Below are 16,684 nucleotides of genomic sequence, written 5' to 3' on the forward strand. Positions count from 1 at the left end.
GGCTTTCCTGGAGAAGGTAATAGGTGTTAGAAATTCAGTGGCAGAGAGACAGGAGGGCTGGGGAAGGGCAGAGAAGGAAAAGAATGACCACTAACTAATAAGAGGCAGCCTGGTATGATAAAGAGAACATGTAACTGGGAGTCAGACAACCTGGGTTTCTGGTCCCAGTTCCATCACTTATTATCACGTGATCTTGGCAAATCACTTCATATTTCTAAGTGTCAGTTTTCTGACCTGTAATATAGTGATCATCATCCTTGCCCTGCCTCCTTCACAGGGTTGTCAGAAGCTTAAATAAAAAAATGGAAAATTCTGCAAATAAGAAACTTTTATTTTACGTAACTTCTAACTAGAGGTGAGAGTTACCTAAGAAGGTAGGTACCAAAAAAAGTAGGTAGGCAAATAGATTTGTAGGGTACTTAACTCTAAGGCTTCAGAAGGGTCATATAAAGGACTTGGGGGAAAGTGGAAGGGAGATGGTGAATATTCTGTACCACTAACGTACAAGGCAGCATGAGCCATGATTAAAAATGTGACCAAGAACCATGTTCTATACCTATCTGTAAGGAGAAGACTGTAGATTTTAAGGGAAAACCAAAATACCTATAATAAAGAATGGATTTAATTTTTAAAACAGAGATAATAACTATGATTCACTTATCCATTACATATTTATAATACTTACCATTTATTGAGTACTACTGTGTGCCAGGAAGTATGCTAAGTGTTTATGGATTTAATCTTTTTGCGGTACGCGGGCCTCTCACTGCTGTGGCCTCTCCCGTTGCGGAGCACAGGCTCCGGACGCGCAGGCTCAGCGGCCATGGCTCACGGGCACAGCAGCTCCGCGGCATGTGGGATCTTCCCGGACCGGGGCACGAACCCGCGTCCCCTGCATCGGCAGGCGGACTCTCAACCACTGCGCCACCAGGGAAGCCCCGTATTTAATCTTTATATCAACTTTATCAGGTAGGCACTATTATCTCCATTTTACAGATAAATTTAAGCTGAGAGCTTAAACTTGCCTGAAGTCACAGAGACAGTGAGTGGCAGAGTTGGTATTCAAACCCATAGCCTTTACATGCTTTTTACAACTAGGCAACAGCATCCTACTCTGGCCTACACCCCAATCTTCACACACCCCAATTCTCCTTGTGCTCTAGTTCCACTAAATGCCATCTCCTTAGTGAAGGCTTGTCCAATTCTCACCCACACCCCTCATACCAGGAAGTAAATGACATCCTCAGAATGTTCCAAATAACTTATCCACCTTTCTTCAGTACTCATACTTTCTGCTGTCTATTACATATTGTTTGTTCCTATTTCATTGCCTGCTCATTGCTGCTCAAAAGCCTAGTGGGTAAGACTTGGTGGAGAAGTGAACCTAAGCTACTGAGGGAGGATGTGTTATCTCTGCACCTGCTGAGTGAGTGAATGAATGAGGTAGGACATGAACTGGATCTTGAAGTGAGAGCGATGTTTGGAGAGGGCAGAGGCAAAAGCAGGCGATTCTAGGTGGTGGGAACTTGTCTGAGAAAAGAACTGAGGTCAGAAATGAGTGGGGCATGTCTCGACGTCAGGTGAGCTGGCGTGAGAGACGGTGGAGGGGCTCTCCCGGGACCTGCATGTGGGGTCCCATCGCAAAGCCCATTCACAGCAACACAGCACATAATCTCTTCCTCTCAGTTCTAAACTTATCATCTCACTGGCAGCCATCAAGCAGCGCCGTGTGCGTATGTTCTTCCCTGACCATAATTCAGCACCAGCATCAGGTGTGCGTGCGCATGTCAACTGGAATCTTGGACCACTTTGTAGTTAGTAGTAAAAGAAAGAAAAAATGCGATGTTTAAGTGGCATGCTGGTGGCTTTTAACCAAAATATTCAAGAGTACAACCTCTGAGCTGAAATTCTGCTTTTCAAAATTGTGTTGCTTGGCAGTTACAACGAGGTTACTGATCCAAGGATGAGAAAAAGGAGACTTCTTTTGGAAAGGACTAGCATAAAGTGCTGAAAACTGTGCCCCAGGTAACTGTGTTCATGTGGAAAAGGTATAGTTTTAGGATTAATCAGGTAGATGCTTTGATATTAGATAAGAATTCTGTAATGTGAAAGAAAAAAAATCACTTCATTAAAGGAATTTTAATCACATTGTCTTTTCTTTGAAAAACAAAACAAAACAAGCTGTCACATAACTTTGAAGCTTACCATAGGAGGAATTCAGTGACTGCACTGATCCTCACAGCCAGTTTGAAATCCTCGACACCAAAAGAACATACGGCAACCTGCTTCCACAAGGGACCGATCTGTGAATGGTAACAATCACACAGAAACTGGAAGTGTTTTCTTTTACGAAAGATGTAAGAGGCTCCCTTAGGAGTGTGAGTTTTTGTACCCTTTGCCCTAAGGAGCACGGGCTTGGGAGGTAATTCCTCAGTTCATGGCTGCTCTCAGAAATTCTGAGGTTTCCTCTGAGGCTAAAAGTGTTTGTTCCAGCTTTGTTTAGATTTGTAACCTCCAGCCTGGCTTCCGCAGCGGTCTTTACTTGGATCGTAATGTAGCATGCATTTTGTGGTACTCTGTATCTGTCTCAGTAGCCTAATTTTCATTATAGCACTATAAAGTGGTACCTACAACTCATTCAGTGTTAATGTGCTTGGTACAGTGGCTCAGAGGGGCACTACATAATGTGTGAGTTTGGGGCTTAATGGGTTACTACGTCAGTGCCAGGAGACCTACATTCCAGTCTTATTGCCACAGGCTCATAGGTCAACATGCTTGGAAAGTCATTTATTTTTGTTCTTTTTTAAAAAAATTATTTTATTTTTGGCTGTGTTGGGTCTTCATTGTTGCACGTGGGCTTTCTCTAGTTGTGGCGAGCGGGGGCTACTCTTCGCTGCAGTGCTTGGGCTTCTCACTGCAGTGGCTTCTCTTGTTGTGGAGCACGGGCTCTAGGCACGTGGGCTTCACTAGTTGTGGCACGCAGGCTAAGTAGTTGTGGCTCATGGGCTCCAGAGCACAGGCTCAGTAGTTGTGGTGCACTTAAGTTGCTCTGTGGCATGTGGGATCTTCCCGGACCAGGGCTCGAACCCGTGTCCCCTGCATTGGCAGGTGGATTCTTAACCACTGCACCACCAGGGAAGTCCCTGGAAAGTCATTTAATTTATCTAAACCTCAGAAATGAGAGTTGCTGGAAATGACGGTGTTTTAGGAGGGAAAGGACAGTCAGGTTGCAGTGAGGAAGCAGTTGGGGTAAATTGTCTAAAGAGATCACAGAAGAAAGGGATCTGATCTCTAAAGTTCCAGTAATTTGTTGTGATCTTGTTTCTCACTTAAAATATTTACTTTTTTTCCTAATTTTGTATTTTCAGTTTTGTATTGTTTTCTTGAAAGGGTTCCCAAATTGTATAAGCTCTAAGTACCACAAAACCCAGATTCTCTCTGTTCCTAAAATGAATGTGCACTCTAGCCAAGTGGTCTATTCTTTGCCAGTAAAGCTACTGTGCCTTTTCTAAAACTGTTCCCTCTATATGAAGGGATGGGTGTGGATGGTGGTGGGAGAGAAGCAAGAGGGAGAGCACATTCTAGACAGAAGGACAGTGAGTGTGACGAGTCAAGAAAGAGCTTTTTCATGCTAAGAGGAGGTCAGTATAGGACTATACATGAGAGGAGAGGGAGAGGCAGGTGGTCGGGAGACCACAGAAAAGGGCTTGGATTTTACTCTAGCCGCTGAAGCTAGGGAGTGATTAAGATATAGCTAAAATTTTAAAAAGTCACTCTGGCTGCTGCAGAGAATGAACAGAGGTGGGACAAGAGTGAAATTAGGGAGACAAACTGGACTGGTGCAGTGTCTGGGTAAGAGCAGGTGGTGACTTGGACTGGGGTGGCGGCAGCAGAGATGGTGGGAAGTACACTTGGTGGGTAGAGATGACATGGTTTGCTGATGAACTAGACTGGCTCAGGTAGGAGTGAATCAAAGAAGGAAATCAAGGATGTTTCTCTGGTTTGAGCAACTGGGTAGACAGGGTGTCATTTGCTGAGCTGAAGAAGCCTGGTGAAGGACAGTTTTAGATGTTGAAGCTGAGGTGCCTGTGATACTCCAAGGGGAGGTGTCAAGCAGGTCTCTGACTATAGAGTTTGCAGGAGAGGTTTACACTGAAAACATAACTTGGAAGGTCATAGCATATAGATGGTTTTCAAAATGGGGGCAGTGGATGAGCTCACTTGAGAAGAAAGAGAGAGAAAAGGAGAATACTATGGAGATCTCCATATTTAATGATCAAGAAAAGGAGGACAAACAGGAAAAACAGGCAGAAAAAGTGCAGCTGAAAGGAGGAAAACCAGGGGAGGGTAGTATTGTGGAAGCCAAGAAAGGAGAATGTTTCAAGAAGGCAGGAATGGCCAGCAAGGCCAAATGCCACTAAATACAGACTAGTAGGATAAGGATGGAAAAGTGGCTGCTGGGTTTGGCAACATAGTTCTAGACACCTACCTAGATAAAAGGAATTTCAGTATACTGATAGAACTGAAATCAGACTGGAGTATGTTAAGGAGGAACTGGAAAAACGGAACATAAATAGACTCATAAACATCATAAAAATTAAGTCAGTAGCTAAAAATCTATACTTTCCCTCTCAACAAATGAGAAATACTAGGTTTTTCAGACCTTCAAGATATAGATAATTCCTATCTTACATAAACTGTTCCTGAGAACAGAAAAGAATAACAGAAAAGAATAATAGATAAGAAGGGAAAGAGCCTCAATTTATTTTATGAGGCTGTTACAACCTTGTTACCAAAATCAGACAAAGATTATTATATGAGAAAGAAAAATTATAGGCTAGCCTCATCTCATTTACAGAGGCAGATATCCTAAAAATATTAGCAAATCATGGAATCTAATTTAAAAAATGATATAAATGAACATATTTACAAAACATAGACTAAAAAACCAACTAATGGTTACCAAAGGAGAAACATGGTGGGGGAGAGATAAATTAGGAGGTTGGGATTAACAAACACACACTACTATATATAAAATAGATAACCAACAAGGACCTACTGTATAGCACAGGGAGCTCTACTCAATATTCTGTAATAACCTATATGGGAAAAGCATCTGAAAAAGAATGAATATATGTATATATATAACTGAATCACTATGCTGTACTCCTGAAACTAACACAGCATTGTAAATCAACTATATGCCAATAAAATTTTTAAAAAAGATATGATCTATATAGCTATACCTGTATCTATAATGGAATACTACACAGCCATAAAAAAGAATGAGATAATGCCATTTGCAGCAACATGGATGGACCTAGAGATTATCATACTAAGTGAAGTAAGAAAGAGAAAGACAAATACCGTATGACATCACTTATATGTAGAATCTGACATATGACACAAATGAACTTATCTATGAAACAGACTCACAGACATAGAGAACAAACTTGTGGTTGCCAGGGGGGATAGGGGGTAAGGGAGGGATGGATTGGGAGTTTGGGATTAGCAGATGCAAACTATTACATAGAATGGATAAACAACAAGGTCCTACTGTATAGCACAGGGAACTATACTCAGCATCCTCTGTGATAAACCATAATGGAAAAGAATATGAAAAATAATGTATATATATGTATAACTGAATCACTTTGCTGTAAAGCAGAAACTAACACAACACTGTAAATCAACTATATTGCAATAAAATAAGTTTTTAAAAAAATAAAAAAGTAAATCAGCAAATCGAATCCAACAATATACAAAAAATAATTCATCACAACCAAGCAGATTATAGCCCAGGAGGCAAAGATGACTTAACATCAGAAAATGTATTACTAGTTATTAACACAGTAAAGAAGAATATAGTGTTAATCTCAATAAACATAATAAGCATTTTATAAAGTCCAAAATATACACATTCATGATTTTAAAAAAAGCAGCTCTCAGTGAACTGGGAATAGAAAGAAATTTCCTTTTGCTAATAAATAATATCTATCCAAACATGCAATAAATATAATACTTAATGGTGAAAAGAAGCATTCTCTTTAAAGTCAGGAATAAGACAAGGATATCCACTATTGCTGCTACTCTTCCATAATAAAACAAAGGAAAAGAAAAAGCAATAAAAGTTGTAAAAATAGGAAGAAACAACACCATCATTCACTAAAAAAATATGATCATACCCACAGAAAAATCTGAGAGAATCTAAGATAAACCATTGTAATTAACGTTAGCAAGGCTGCTGGATACATTCTCAAAATACAAAAATCAGTAGTATTCCTGTATACTAGCCACAAAAAAGTTGGATGTTGTAATAAAAAAATTTATAACAGCAACCAAAATGGTAACTACCTAGGACTAAGTATCTAATAAAAGATGTGTAAGATGTTTATGAAGAAAATTTTAAAACTTCACTGAGCTATGTTTAAAACACAGAAAGAAAGCATATAAAGAGACACCATGTTCACAGTTAGAAAGACTCAATATCATAAAGCTGTCAAATCACTCAAATAGAGTTCATAAGTCCAGAAAAGCCAAAAGAGTTTTGAAGAAGGATCATAAGTAGAAGCCTCACCCGACCAGATATCAAGAAAGTTGGGGAAATCTTCCTTTTCCCTTGCTATGAAGGAACATGATTTAAGAGTGACACTCTTGGACTCTCTCCATCCTCCCGCTCGCTCTTAGAGGAGGAGGGCCTTTTCTAATCAGTGAATTTATAGAGGGAAAAATAAAACCTGGTTATTCTTGGCTTAGCCCCATCTGGGTTCTTGCAGGAGTCACCTGACAGCCCTCTACAGTATAGTTAAGGGCCAGCCTCTGTGGGGAAAGCCTGAGGTTCTCCAGTTCACATCGTGACTGCAAGAGTAAGTTTAATTTTGAGTGATGTCTTTGCAAGCCCTTTTATTATAGATCTAAAGCCACTTGGAAAATGCAGCTTTATCAGTAATAAAACTGACATTCTGATTCCTATTAGTCTGTCTCTTGTATCTCCTCTCTCAAGTGGTTCCAAATGTCAGGGGGAAGAGAGATGCTCAAACCTCAATAAGACTTATAGAAATTACACTTTATATTAATTAAAAATGTGGTACTAGCCTATAGATAGACAATAAAATGATGAAGCAGAATAGGGAGCCTGGAAACAGATCTGTGTGTAAGTGAACATGATGTATGAAAGAGACGGCGTTATCAACAGTGGACCAAAGATAGAGTCTTCAATAAATGACACTGGGACAATTTGCTGTCTGTACTGAACAAGATTCATTTTAGTTGATTAATCAGGTGGTGCTGTAAGTTGCCTCTTTTTTTGATCATTTTAAGTTATTTATCATTTGTGTTATAAAACCTTTCATGAATTATATACCTTGTTTCCAACTAGATCACAAATCCCTTGAAGGTAGGGCTTGAGCCTTATACTTCTTGTTACCTCCAGAGTACCTTTCACAGAACTTTACACTGACAATGTTAAATACATGCCTGCTAGCTCACTTTTTAAATTATTATTATCATTACTATTATTGTTTTACATTAAAACTCAGTTCCTAGACCTCATTCCTCAGGGCATACAGGACCATATCAACACGAATTTTTTATAATTATTTTGATATTCTGAGTAGAATTTTTTAAACAATTGTGTATTTGCTTAACAGAAGTCCTATCTAAAGTCAGACATCCAGAATTTGCATTTTGAAGATCATGAGACGAAAACAGAAAACGTCAAAGGTAAATCATAGATGTCACTTTCTTGTTATCCTCAAGGCCTGTCTGATGGCACAGAAGAAACTGAAACTATTCTTGTACTTTCCTCCCCACGAATTATTTTTCCACCTACATTCTCACCACAAACCAGTGAGATGAGCAGGGATTATAGATGAGGAAATTACGTTTCAGAGCGGTACGAGTTTAAATTCACACAGCAAATCAGAAAATTGAAATGTCAAGGTTACATAGATAACTTATTTATTTGAGGTTTTTTTTTTTTTTTTTTTTGCGGTACATGGGCCTCTCTCACTGTTGCGGCCTCTCCCGTTGCGGAGCACAGGCTCTGGACGCGCAGGCTCAGCAGCCATGGCTCACGGGCCCAGCCGCTCCACGGCATGTGGGATCTTCCCGGACCGGAGCACGAACCTGTGTCTCCTGCATCGGCAGGCGGGCTCTCAACCACTGCGCCACCAGGGAAGCCCTATTTGAGGTTTTTAAAATAGGTTGTTAAACTGTGATAAAGGTTGAACAATTTGGCTTGAATAAAGGAATCTCAAAACTTAAAAAAAAATTCACATAGCAAATCAGAAAAAGATTCGGGATCAGAAGCCAGTGCTCTGTAGAAGAAACCATGCTGTTCCCAGTTGTCTAACTCTAAAGGCCTGATTTGAATTCATGTGATTTTGTCATTGCTCATCAACCAAGGATTCGAATTACTAAATGACTTGAGCCAACAGCTTTCCATTCATTTAAGTCAAACGAATCATCTAATGTTTTCTTTGCATCACTTTCCCTCTCCCCTTGTCTTTGGAAGAGGGTCATGTACATCCTGACAAAGCACTTTTAGGCAGCCGCTTGCCCTTATGGCACAATAGGCACTGACATCACATATGAGAAACGTTCCAGTGTGTGTGTGTCTCTTGGTCTCAGACTAGGTCCTGACAGCCTGACCTATTCCTTGTGTGCTTCCTTCCCTTCACTCTCACAACCACTGATCCTGACGCTTATTCTGTCCTTCGCCTGTTCTTTGGCAAAGTCCTGGGGGCTCCATGTCCCCCTTTTACGAATCACATGGCTATCCTCCGGTCTCTGCTTCAGCCAAGCGCTCAAGGATTCCTTGTCCCGCCAACCTTCCCATGTCCAAACAATATTCCTTTGAACCTGCCCCCCTTCGTGGGTGCTTCGCCCTCTTAGCCAGACTGGAGCTTAGACCTACACAAGTATGATGGCTGCCTTTCCTTTTCTTCAGATATCTTATTACAGAAGAAAACCCAGAAGGCAGGTGTGGAGCGATGTGGAAGTCAGGCAAGTTTCTCAGGATTATTATCCACATTGCAGTTTCTGGGTATTAAAGGTACTCACCACCTGACCATTAGTCCGAGCTCCACGAAGTTTTTCAGGTTAGGGAGGGTTTGCCTCAAGTCTGGAGTCCCTAGTCCATGTTGATATCTTAGCTGCAAAGGTGGAAAAACAGAATTAAAAGAAATTTTGGCAGATACTAGGCAATGCTTCCCAAACATGATTCACTAAACAAGTCCCCCCCGCCCCCACCCTTTTAAACGCTGAAAGAGGAAATGTGAGTGTATGATCCCAACATCATCAACCTCACTTTTTGGATGGTGTTTAAAGGTAGCCTCCTTATTTCCTGCTCCTTTGCCCTCTGACATTGGAGAAAGTCTGACTAAGAACCACCAACTATGGAATCAGGATATTTCCAAGACCCCTATAGAGTTTGCTAACATCAACTCCAGGGACATATACCATAAAACCAGTATTTCATTTTAGGTACTGAAGGTTGATATTACACACTCTGAGCACATTCGGCCCTTTTTACACTGACCCTTTTCCCTTTGTAGAATCAAGAATAAGGGTCATGTTGTATCCATCTCTGATCCCCAAGTGTCTGACACAGTGCGAGTGCTCAGTCAACGCTTATTAAACAAATAAACAGCAAGTCACTTTTGACAAAGGCTGTGCTTTATGTTATTTCTCTTGTGCCTCTAACTTTCCTCTTTCTCTAGGACCAGAGTACAAAGCTATAGAGCTAGTATGAGGAAACTATGGCCTGTGGGCAAGATCTGCTCTTAGCTTTACTTATTCCTGCTAGAGGCTGATTTTCTAAAATTATGTGTCCTTCTATGTGCCTTGGGTAACCTACTAAATGGTTTTCATCTGTCTGTTCCTGTCTCCTCTCACGTTGTCTCTGAAGACTGTTGGCTTCCTTCACTAAACATAATAGAGACCCGAGGTAAGTATATGTGCATATTCATACACACGCTCACACACACAGCATCAAATACACAGTAAGTATACAGCACAGCCCTGTAGAAATGTATTTTTCAAATGACATAATATATATGAAGAAAGGACTCTGTAAACTGCATACTGATGTACAGATATGAAGGGTCATCTGTATTGAAGTTTTACTTTTCTAGCACCTAATTTAAAAGTGGCTAAGTTAAACTTTTAAATATTTTCCTCTTTAAAAAAATTAAACCATTATCAACAAAAAATCAAAGTAAGTTTTCTTTTGTTTGTATCTAGTCCTCTATTGACTTTTCACTTAAGTGTGAGTGACATTTAACAGACAAAGAGTTCACTCTCACTACACTGAACTTTAACAAGAAACCCTCAAACCCAATCAGGTCTCTTGAATGGTCTGAATACACACATAAAATAAGGAGGTAGAAACATAGAATGTTAAAGCTAAAAGGTGGGCTTTCCTGGTGGCGCAGTGGTTGACAGTCCGCCTGCCGATGCAGGGGACACGGGTTCGTGCCCCGGTCTGGGAAGATCCCACATGTCGCGGAACGGCTGGGCCCGTGAGCCATGGCCGCTGAGCCTGCACGTCCGGAGCCTGTGCTCCAAATCCGGAGAGGTCACTGCTAAAAGGTATCTTGAATATTATTTAAGCTAATCCTTTTCTTGTGCAGATGGGAAAACTGAAGCTGAGAAAAAGAGCAAGGAAATTCTCCAAAGCCACATGTTTCAATGGCAAAGATATTATTAGTCAGAGTCTCCTTTTCACAACCATGCCACTACACCAGCTACCCCAAAGTCTAAAAGGAAAATTGGTTAAAAAAAACCCCAAAAAACAAAATCTTGAGAAGACAAAGGGAAAATATTCTTTTCCTTTTCCAAAGCTAGCTTGGTGACCTAAATCACCTCCTGAGATTTGCTGACCTTGAATTATAAGATCTCCTCCATATTAAATGACATCATTTCTTATATTAATATAAAAGCATTTTTTTCCATACATTGATAAAAGTAAAATGGCTGACATCCCAATATGACATTCCTGAATTGTTTCAATAAAAAAGTGAAATTGTTTACACGTGGCATGGAAATTTCACCTGTGATTCATACTGAAATATATTAAATATCAAAAAAATAAAACCACCCCATACTAAAATAACGCTAAGCTATGTGTCCCTGAGCCAGTATGTAGTCAACTGCCTGCCCCAGGCTCCACAATGGAAGGTGGGTGTTGAATTCTTTTCAGAGACCACAGTGAAAATTTCTCTCCAAGTCTGATTTCAGCTAAAAAAGGAAAATGTGGGAATTTCAAGCCTCCATCCAAGTCTTAACTCTTCATTTGTTGTATAGCATTATTATCTTTATCATAGAATCTCGGGATATCTAGCTTAAAGAGATCGTGGAGATTATCTTTTCCAACCTCCATCCTTTCATAAATGAAGAAACTAAGGCTCAGTAAGACAAGTGTCCTGCCCAAGGTCTCAAAGCTGATAAGGGACAAAGCCAAGGCTAGAACCTCTCAATAACAACTCTGAATTCTTTCTATCATGTAGCCCTCTTAACTTTCAACATACAGAACTAAAATAGAAATTCATACATAATAATATATTAAAATTTTAAAGTACATGTACTGTTTTAAGTCTAACCTACTGAAAGGCTTACAATGAAAAAGCAGCAGTTTTTGCTCTTCGGTAGTGACTACTTTTAGTTGTTTCTTCTTTACCTTCATATTTCTAAATAATACACTTATATTAATATTTCTTATTCTTTCCCCCTCGTTTAGACATCATCTACTATGTTCGTGCTATGTAAAATGAGAATTTAGCTCTTTTCTTAGCACATTTTATCTCCTTATCCCCATACATTACCTAATGACTTCTTATTAAATAGGATTTAACTCTCCACTCTCCCAAATATTCTTCTCCTCCTCCTCTCAAGATATTCAATTATTTTTTAATATAACATTTTTTGTTAAATCAATATTTAGTGTTTACCTTATACCTACAAAAATACTGTTCACTGCTAAGCCATATAGTATACTATTCCTTTTTTGACCTTTTGTTTGTTTTTCCTGAAGTGATAATTGCCATTTTCCCCACTTGTTGACTACCTATCTTGTGGATAGTACTACTTGTTGAGTATCCATGTACCTATCACTAGATTTTCCCCCAATTAGGACAAAACCTTAAATCCTTCCCAATCTGATTAAAGACACCATATAATCTATCAAGCCCATTTCCCCCCTTGGAGATTGTTTCCTGAAGCACCCTTCTCTCTGCTCCAATCTGAACAGGCTGCTCTCTAGGCTGGTTCCATTGTTACCTTCCTAGAACCTTCTTTCACCATAATCCTGGAAATTTTGTTTACAGTCATCCCCCTGTATCCCCAGGGGATCAGCTCCAGGAGCCCCTGCAGACACCAAACTCCGTGGATGTTTAAGTCCCTCATATAAAATGGTGTTGAATGTACAATGAACATAGTCAACCCTCCATATCCAGGGTTTTGCGTTGGTGGATACAGAGGGCCAACTGTACTTCTGTGCTGAGGCTCTTGTTTCCTAGATCTCATCACTTCTTTTTTGATTTACTGCCTCATTTTGGTGGAGCATATTCTATAACAGCTTTCTGAGAAAGGGCCACATGAGAGGTATTTTTTTAAACACCTTGAATATTTAAAAATACCTTTATTGCATTCTCACACTTGAATGATAGTTTGCTTGCATATAAAATTCAAGACTGAAATGATTTTTCCTTTGGAGTTTCTGAAGTATTGTTTCACTGTCATTTAACTTTGCATGTGGCAACTGAGAAACCAGATAACATTCTGATTCCTGATCCTTTGTGTGTGAGCTGATTCCTCTCTCTGGAGGCTTTTAGGATTTTATTCTTTAACCTCAGTAGTCACAAATTTCACAGTGATAAGCTTTTGTTTGGGTATTTTTTTCTTCACTGTTTTGATCTCACTTCAGTGAGTCCTTTGTTCTTGTTTTGTTTTGTTTGTTTATTTCCTTCCAGTTTTATTGAGATATAACTGATATATGGCTCTGTATAAGTTAAAGGTATACTGCATAATGATTTGACTTTACATACATCATGAAATGATTACCACAATAAGTTTAGAGAACAGCCATCATGTAATATAGACACAAAATTAAAGAAAAAAAATATTCTTTCCTTGTGATGAGAACTCTTAAACTTTACTCTTAACTTTCATATATAACACACAACAGTGTTAATTATATTAATCATGGTATACATTACATCCCTAGTGCTTACTTATCTTATAACTGGAAGTTTGTACCTTTTGACTACCTTCACCCAATTCCCACCCTCCCATCTCACCCCTACCTCTAGTAACCAGAAATCTTTCTATGAGTTCGTTTTTGAAGTATAACTGACCTACAACACTATGTTAGTTCCTGGTGTAAAACACAGTGATTCGATTATTTCTATACATTACAAAATGATCATCACAATAAGTCTTGTTACCATCTGTCACCATACAAAGATATTATTATTGACTATATTCCCCACACTGTACATCTCATCCTTGTGGCTCATCTATTTTGTAACTGAAAGTTTGTATCTCTTAATTACCCTCACCTATTTCACTCCTTCCCCCACATACTGGCCTTCCTCTGGCAACCACCTGTTTGTTCTTTGTAGCTCTGACTCTATTTCTGTTTTGTTATGTTTGTTCATTTGTTTTGTTTTTTAGATTCCACATATAAGTGAACTCATATAGTATTTGTCTTTTGCTGTCTGACTTATTTCACTTAGCATAATACCCTCTAGGTCTATCCATGTTATTGCAAATGGCAAGATTTTGTTCTCTTTTATGGCTGAGTAATATTCCAGTGTATGTGTACGTGCACATGCATGTATACCCCACATCGTCTTTATCCATTCATCTATTGATGGGCACTTAGGTTGCTTCCATATCTTGGCTATTGTGAATAATGCAGCAATGAACATAGGGGTGCATACATCTTTGCAAATTAGTGTTTTTGTTTTCTTTAGAAAAATACAAGACTTGGAATTGCTGGATTGTGCAGCAGTTCTATTTTTTATTTTTTGAAGAGCCTCCATACTGCTTTCCATAGTGGTTGTACCAACAGTACACAAGGGTTCCCTTTCTCCACATCCTTGTCAACACTTGTTATTTCTTATCTTTTTCATAATAGCCATTCTGACAGGTGTGAGATGATATCTCATTGTGGTTTGGATTTGCATTTCCCTGGTGGTTAGTGATGTTGAGCATCTTTTCATGTATCTATGGGCCATCTCTGTGTCTTTGGGAAAATGTCTATTCAGGTCCTCTGTCCATTTTTTAATCTGGTTGGTTGTTTTTTTGATGTTGAGTTCTTTGTATATCTTGGATACTAACTCCTTATCAGATATATCACTTGCAAATATCTTCTCCCATTCAGTAGGTGCCTTTTCATTTTGTTGATACTTTCCTTTGTTGTGCAGAATATTTATAGTCTGATGCGGTCCCATTTGTTTATTTTGCTTTTGTTTACCTTGCTAGTGAGTCCTTTCAGTATAAAACTCTTATCCTCTAATTCCGATTATTTTCTATTATCATTATTATTGTTTTTTTGTCTCCCCCTTCTCCATTTTCTGTTACTTTTGGGTTTCTTTCTTTCTTTTTGTTTGTTTCAGACTTAAAAAAAAAACACGAGGCTTTATTTAATGTCCAGTAATCTTTGGTTGTCAATTCTTCTTTATGAATGAGACTTTAAAAACTGATCAGATAGTCTGTGTATTGGCAGTGCTTGCTGACTGGGTACTTCACTGTAGAATGAGTGGGTGAGCCCTTTCTGTGGGGGACATGCCAGCCCAGCAGCTCTCATTGCTCGGACTGTTTTTTTCCAGAAAGCATCCTCCAACCTTCTGCCTAGGGGTATAATCTAGATCCCATTTTGGGAGTTAAGCAGGAAAAAGTGGTTGGGGAATTCAATGTTGGTATGTAGGACTTTCACTGAATCCCCTTGTTTTTAGTAAAGGCGTCTTACTTCTTGCCCCAGTATACCAGGCAGTTCAGAGTCCAAAGCTTCTTGGGTTTGATTTTCTTCAGAAAGTAAACCTCCAGTCTCCCACTGGGGTGTGTGCTGGGGTTGTTGCTTGACTATGTAGAGTGGTGAGTGAACTGGGAGTCTTACTTCTCTTTCTATAGACTTTCAACTAATCCTCCTGTTCTTAGACTTATTCCTTACCCTACACTGTATGAGGTACTTGATAACTCCAAATCCTAAGATCTTCTGGACTTCTATGGCTTGAACTACATTGCTTCTTGAAGGCTTTAGCTTTTAGTTTTTTCCATTCTGCCAACTCAGTTTATCACTCATTTATTTGCTTGTGATTTTCTAAAATGTTGTCGACTCTATTACCTGCTCTTGTCTCTTCTGTTCTTTTCGTCCTTGTGTGTTTACAATTTTAAACTATTTTATCTTTATTAGTAGCATTTCACTAGGGAGCCAACATAAATGAGTATATTCAATTTGCTTATCATGAAGTCCCCTATATATATACATATATATAAAAAAGAGCTTTCCAGTATTGGCTAACAATGGTTTATTCAGAACTCACCACTCTGGCAGACAGCTCTCTTTCCTGTCTCCCAGTCTCCCTCTAGGCATCCTACATCTGGTCATATTCTCTTTTCGAATTTTATTTATTTTTTTATACAGCAGATTCTTATTAGTTATCCGTTTTATACACATCAGTGTATACATGTCAATCCCAATCTCCCAATTCAGCACACCCCCACCCCCCACCACTTTCCCCCCTTGGTGTCCATACGTTTGTTCTCTAGTTCTGTGTCTCAATTTCTGCCCTGCAAACCGGTTCATCTATACCATTTTTCTAGGTTCCACATATATGTGTTAATATATGATATTTGTTTTTCTCTCTCTGACTTACTTCACTCTGTATGACAGTCTCTAGATTCATCCACATCTCTACAAACGACCCAATTTCGTTCCTATTCATGGCTGAGTAATATTCCATTGTATATATGTACACATTGTATATATAATCCACATCTTCTTTATCCATTCATCTGTCGATGGGCATTTAGGTTGCTTCCATGACCTGGCTATTGTGAATAGCGCTGCAATGAAACATTGGGGTGCATGTGTCTTTTTGAATTATGGTTTTCTCTGGGTATATGCCCAATAGTGGGATTGCTGGGTCGTATGGTAGTTCTATTTTTAGTTTTTTGAGGAACCTCCATACTGTTCTCCATAGTGGCTGTATCAATTTACATTCCCACCAACAGTGCAAGAGGGTTCCCTTTCTCCACACCCTCTCCAGCATTTGTTGTTTGTAGATTTTCTGATGATGCCCATTCTCACTGGTGTGATGTGATACCTCATAGTAGTCTTGATTTGCATTTCTCTAATAATGAGTGATGTTGAGCAGCTTTTCATGTGCTTCTTGGCCATCTGTATGTCTTCTTTGGAGAAATGTCTATTTAGGTCTTCTGCCCATTTTTAGATTGCGTTGTTTGTTTTTTGATATTGAGCTGCATGAGCTGTTTATATATTTTGGAGATTAATCCTTTGTCTGTTGATTTCTTTGCAAATATTTTCTCCCATTCTGAGGGTTGTCTTTTCATCTTGTTTGTAGTTTCCTTTTGCTTTGAAAAAGCTTTTAAATTTCATTAGGTCCCATTTGTTTATTTTTGTTTTTATTTCCATTGCTCTAGGAGGTGGATCAAAAAA

At 39.1% G+C, this 16,684-nt stretch overlaps 1 protein-coding gene across 1 annotated transcript in view; it reads right to left on the reverse strand.

Annotated features, from left to right (window-relative positions):
• Positions 1–16,684, reverse strand: part of UVRAG (UV radiation resistance associated) — a 383,943-nt gene that overhangs the window by 18,360 nt on the left and 348,899 nt on the right. Inside the window, 1 exon segment of the mRNA XM_059067816.2 lies at positions 9,064–9,155. Coding sequence (XP_058923799.1) covers positions 9,064–9,155 — 92 coding nt within the window.

This window comes from Kogia breviceps, chromosome 7 (assembly GCF_026419965.1).
Source record: "Kogia breviceps isolate mKogBre1 chromosome 7, mKogBre1 haplotype 1, whole genome shotgun sequence".
NCBI lineage: Eukaryota > Metazoa > Chordata > Mammalia > Artiodactyla > Physeteridae > Kogia > Kogia breviceps.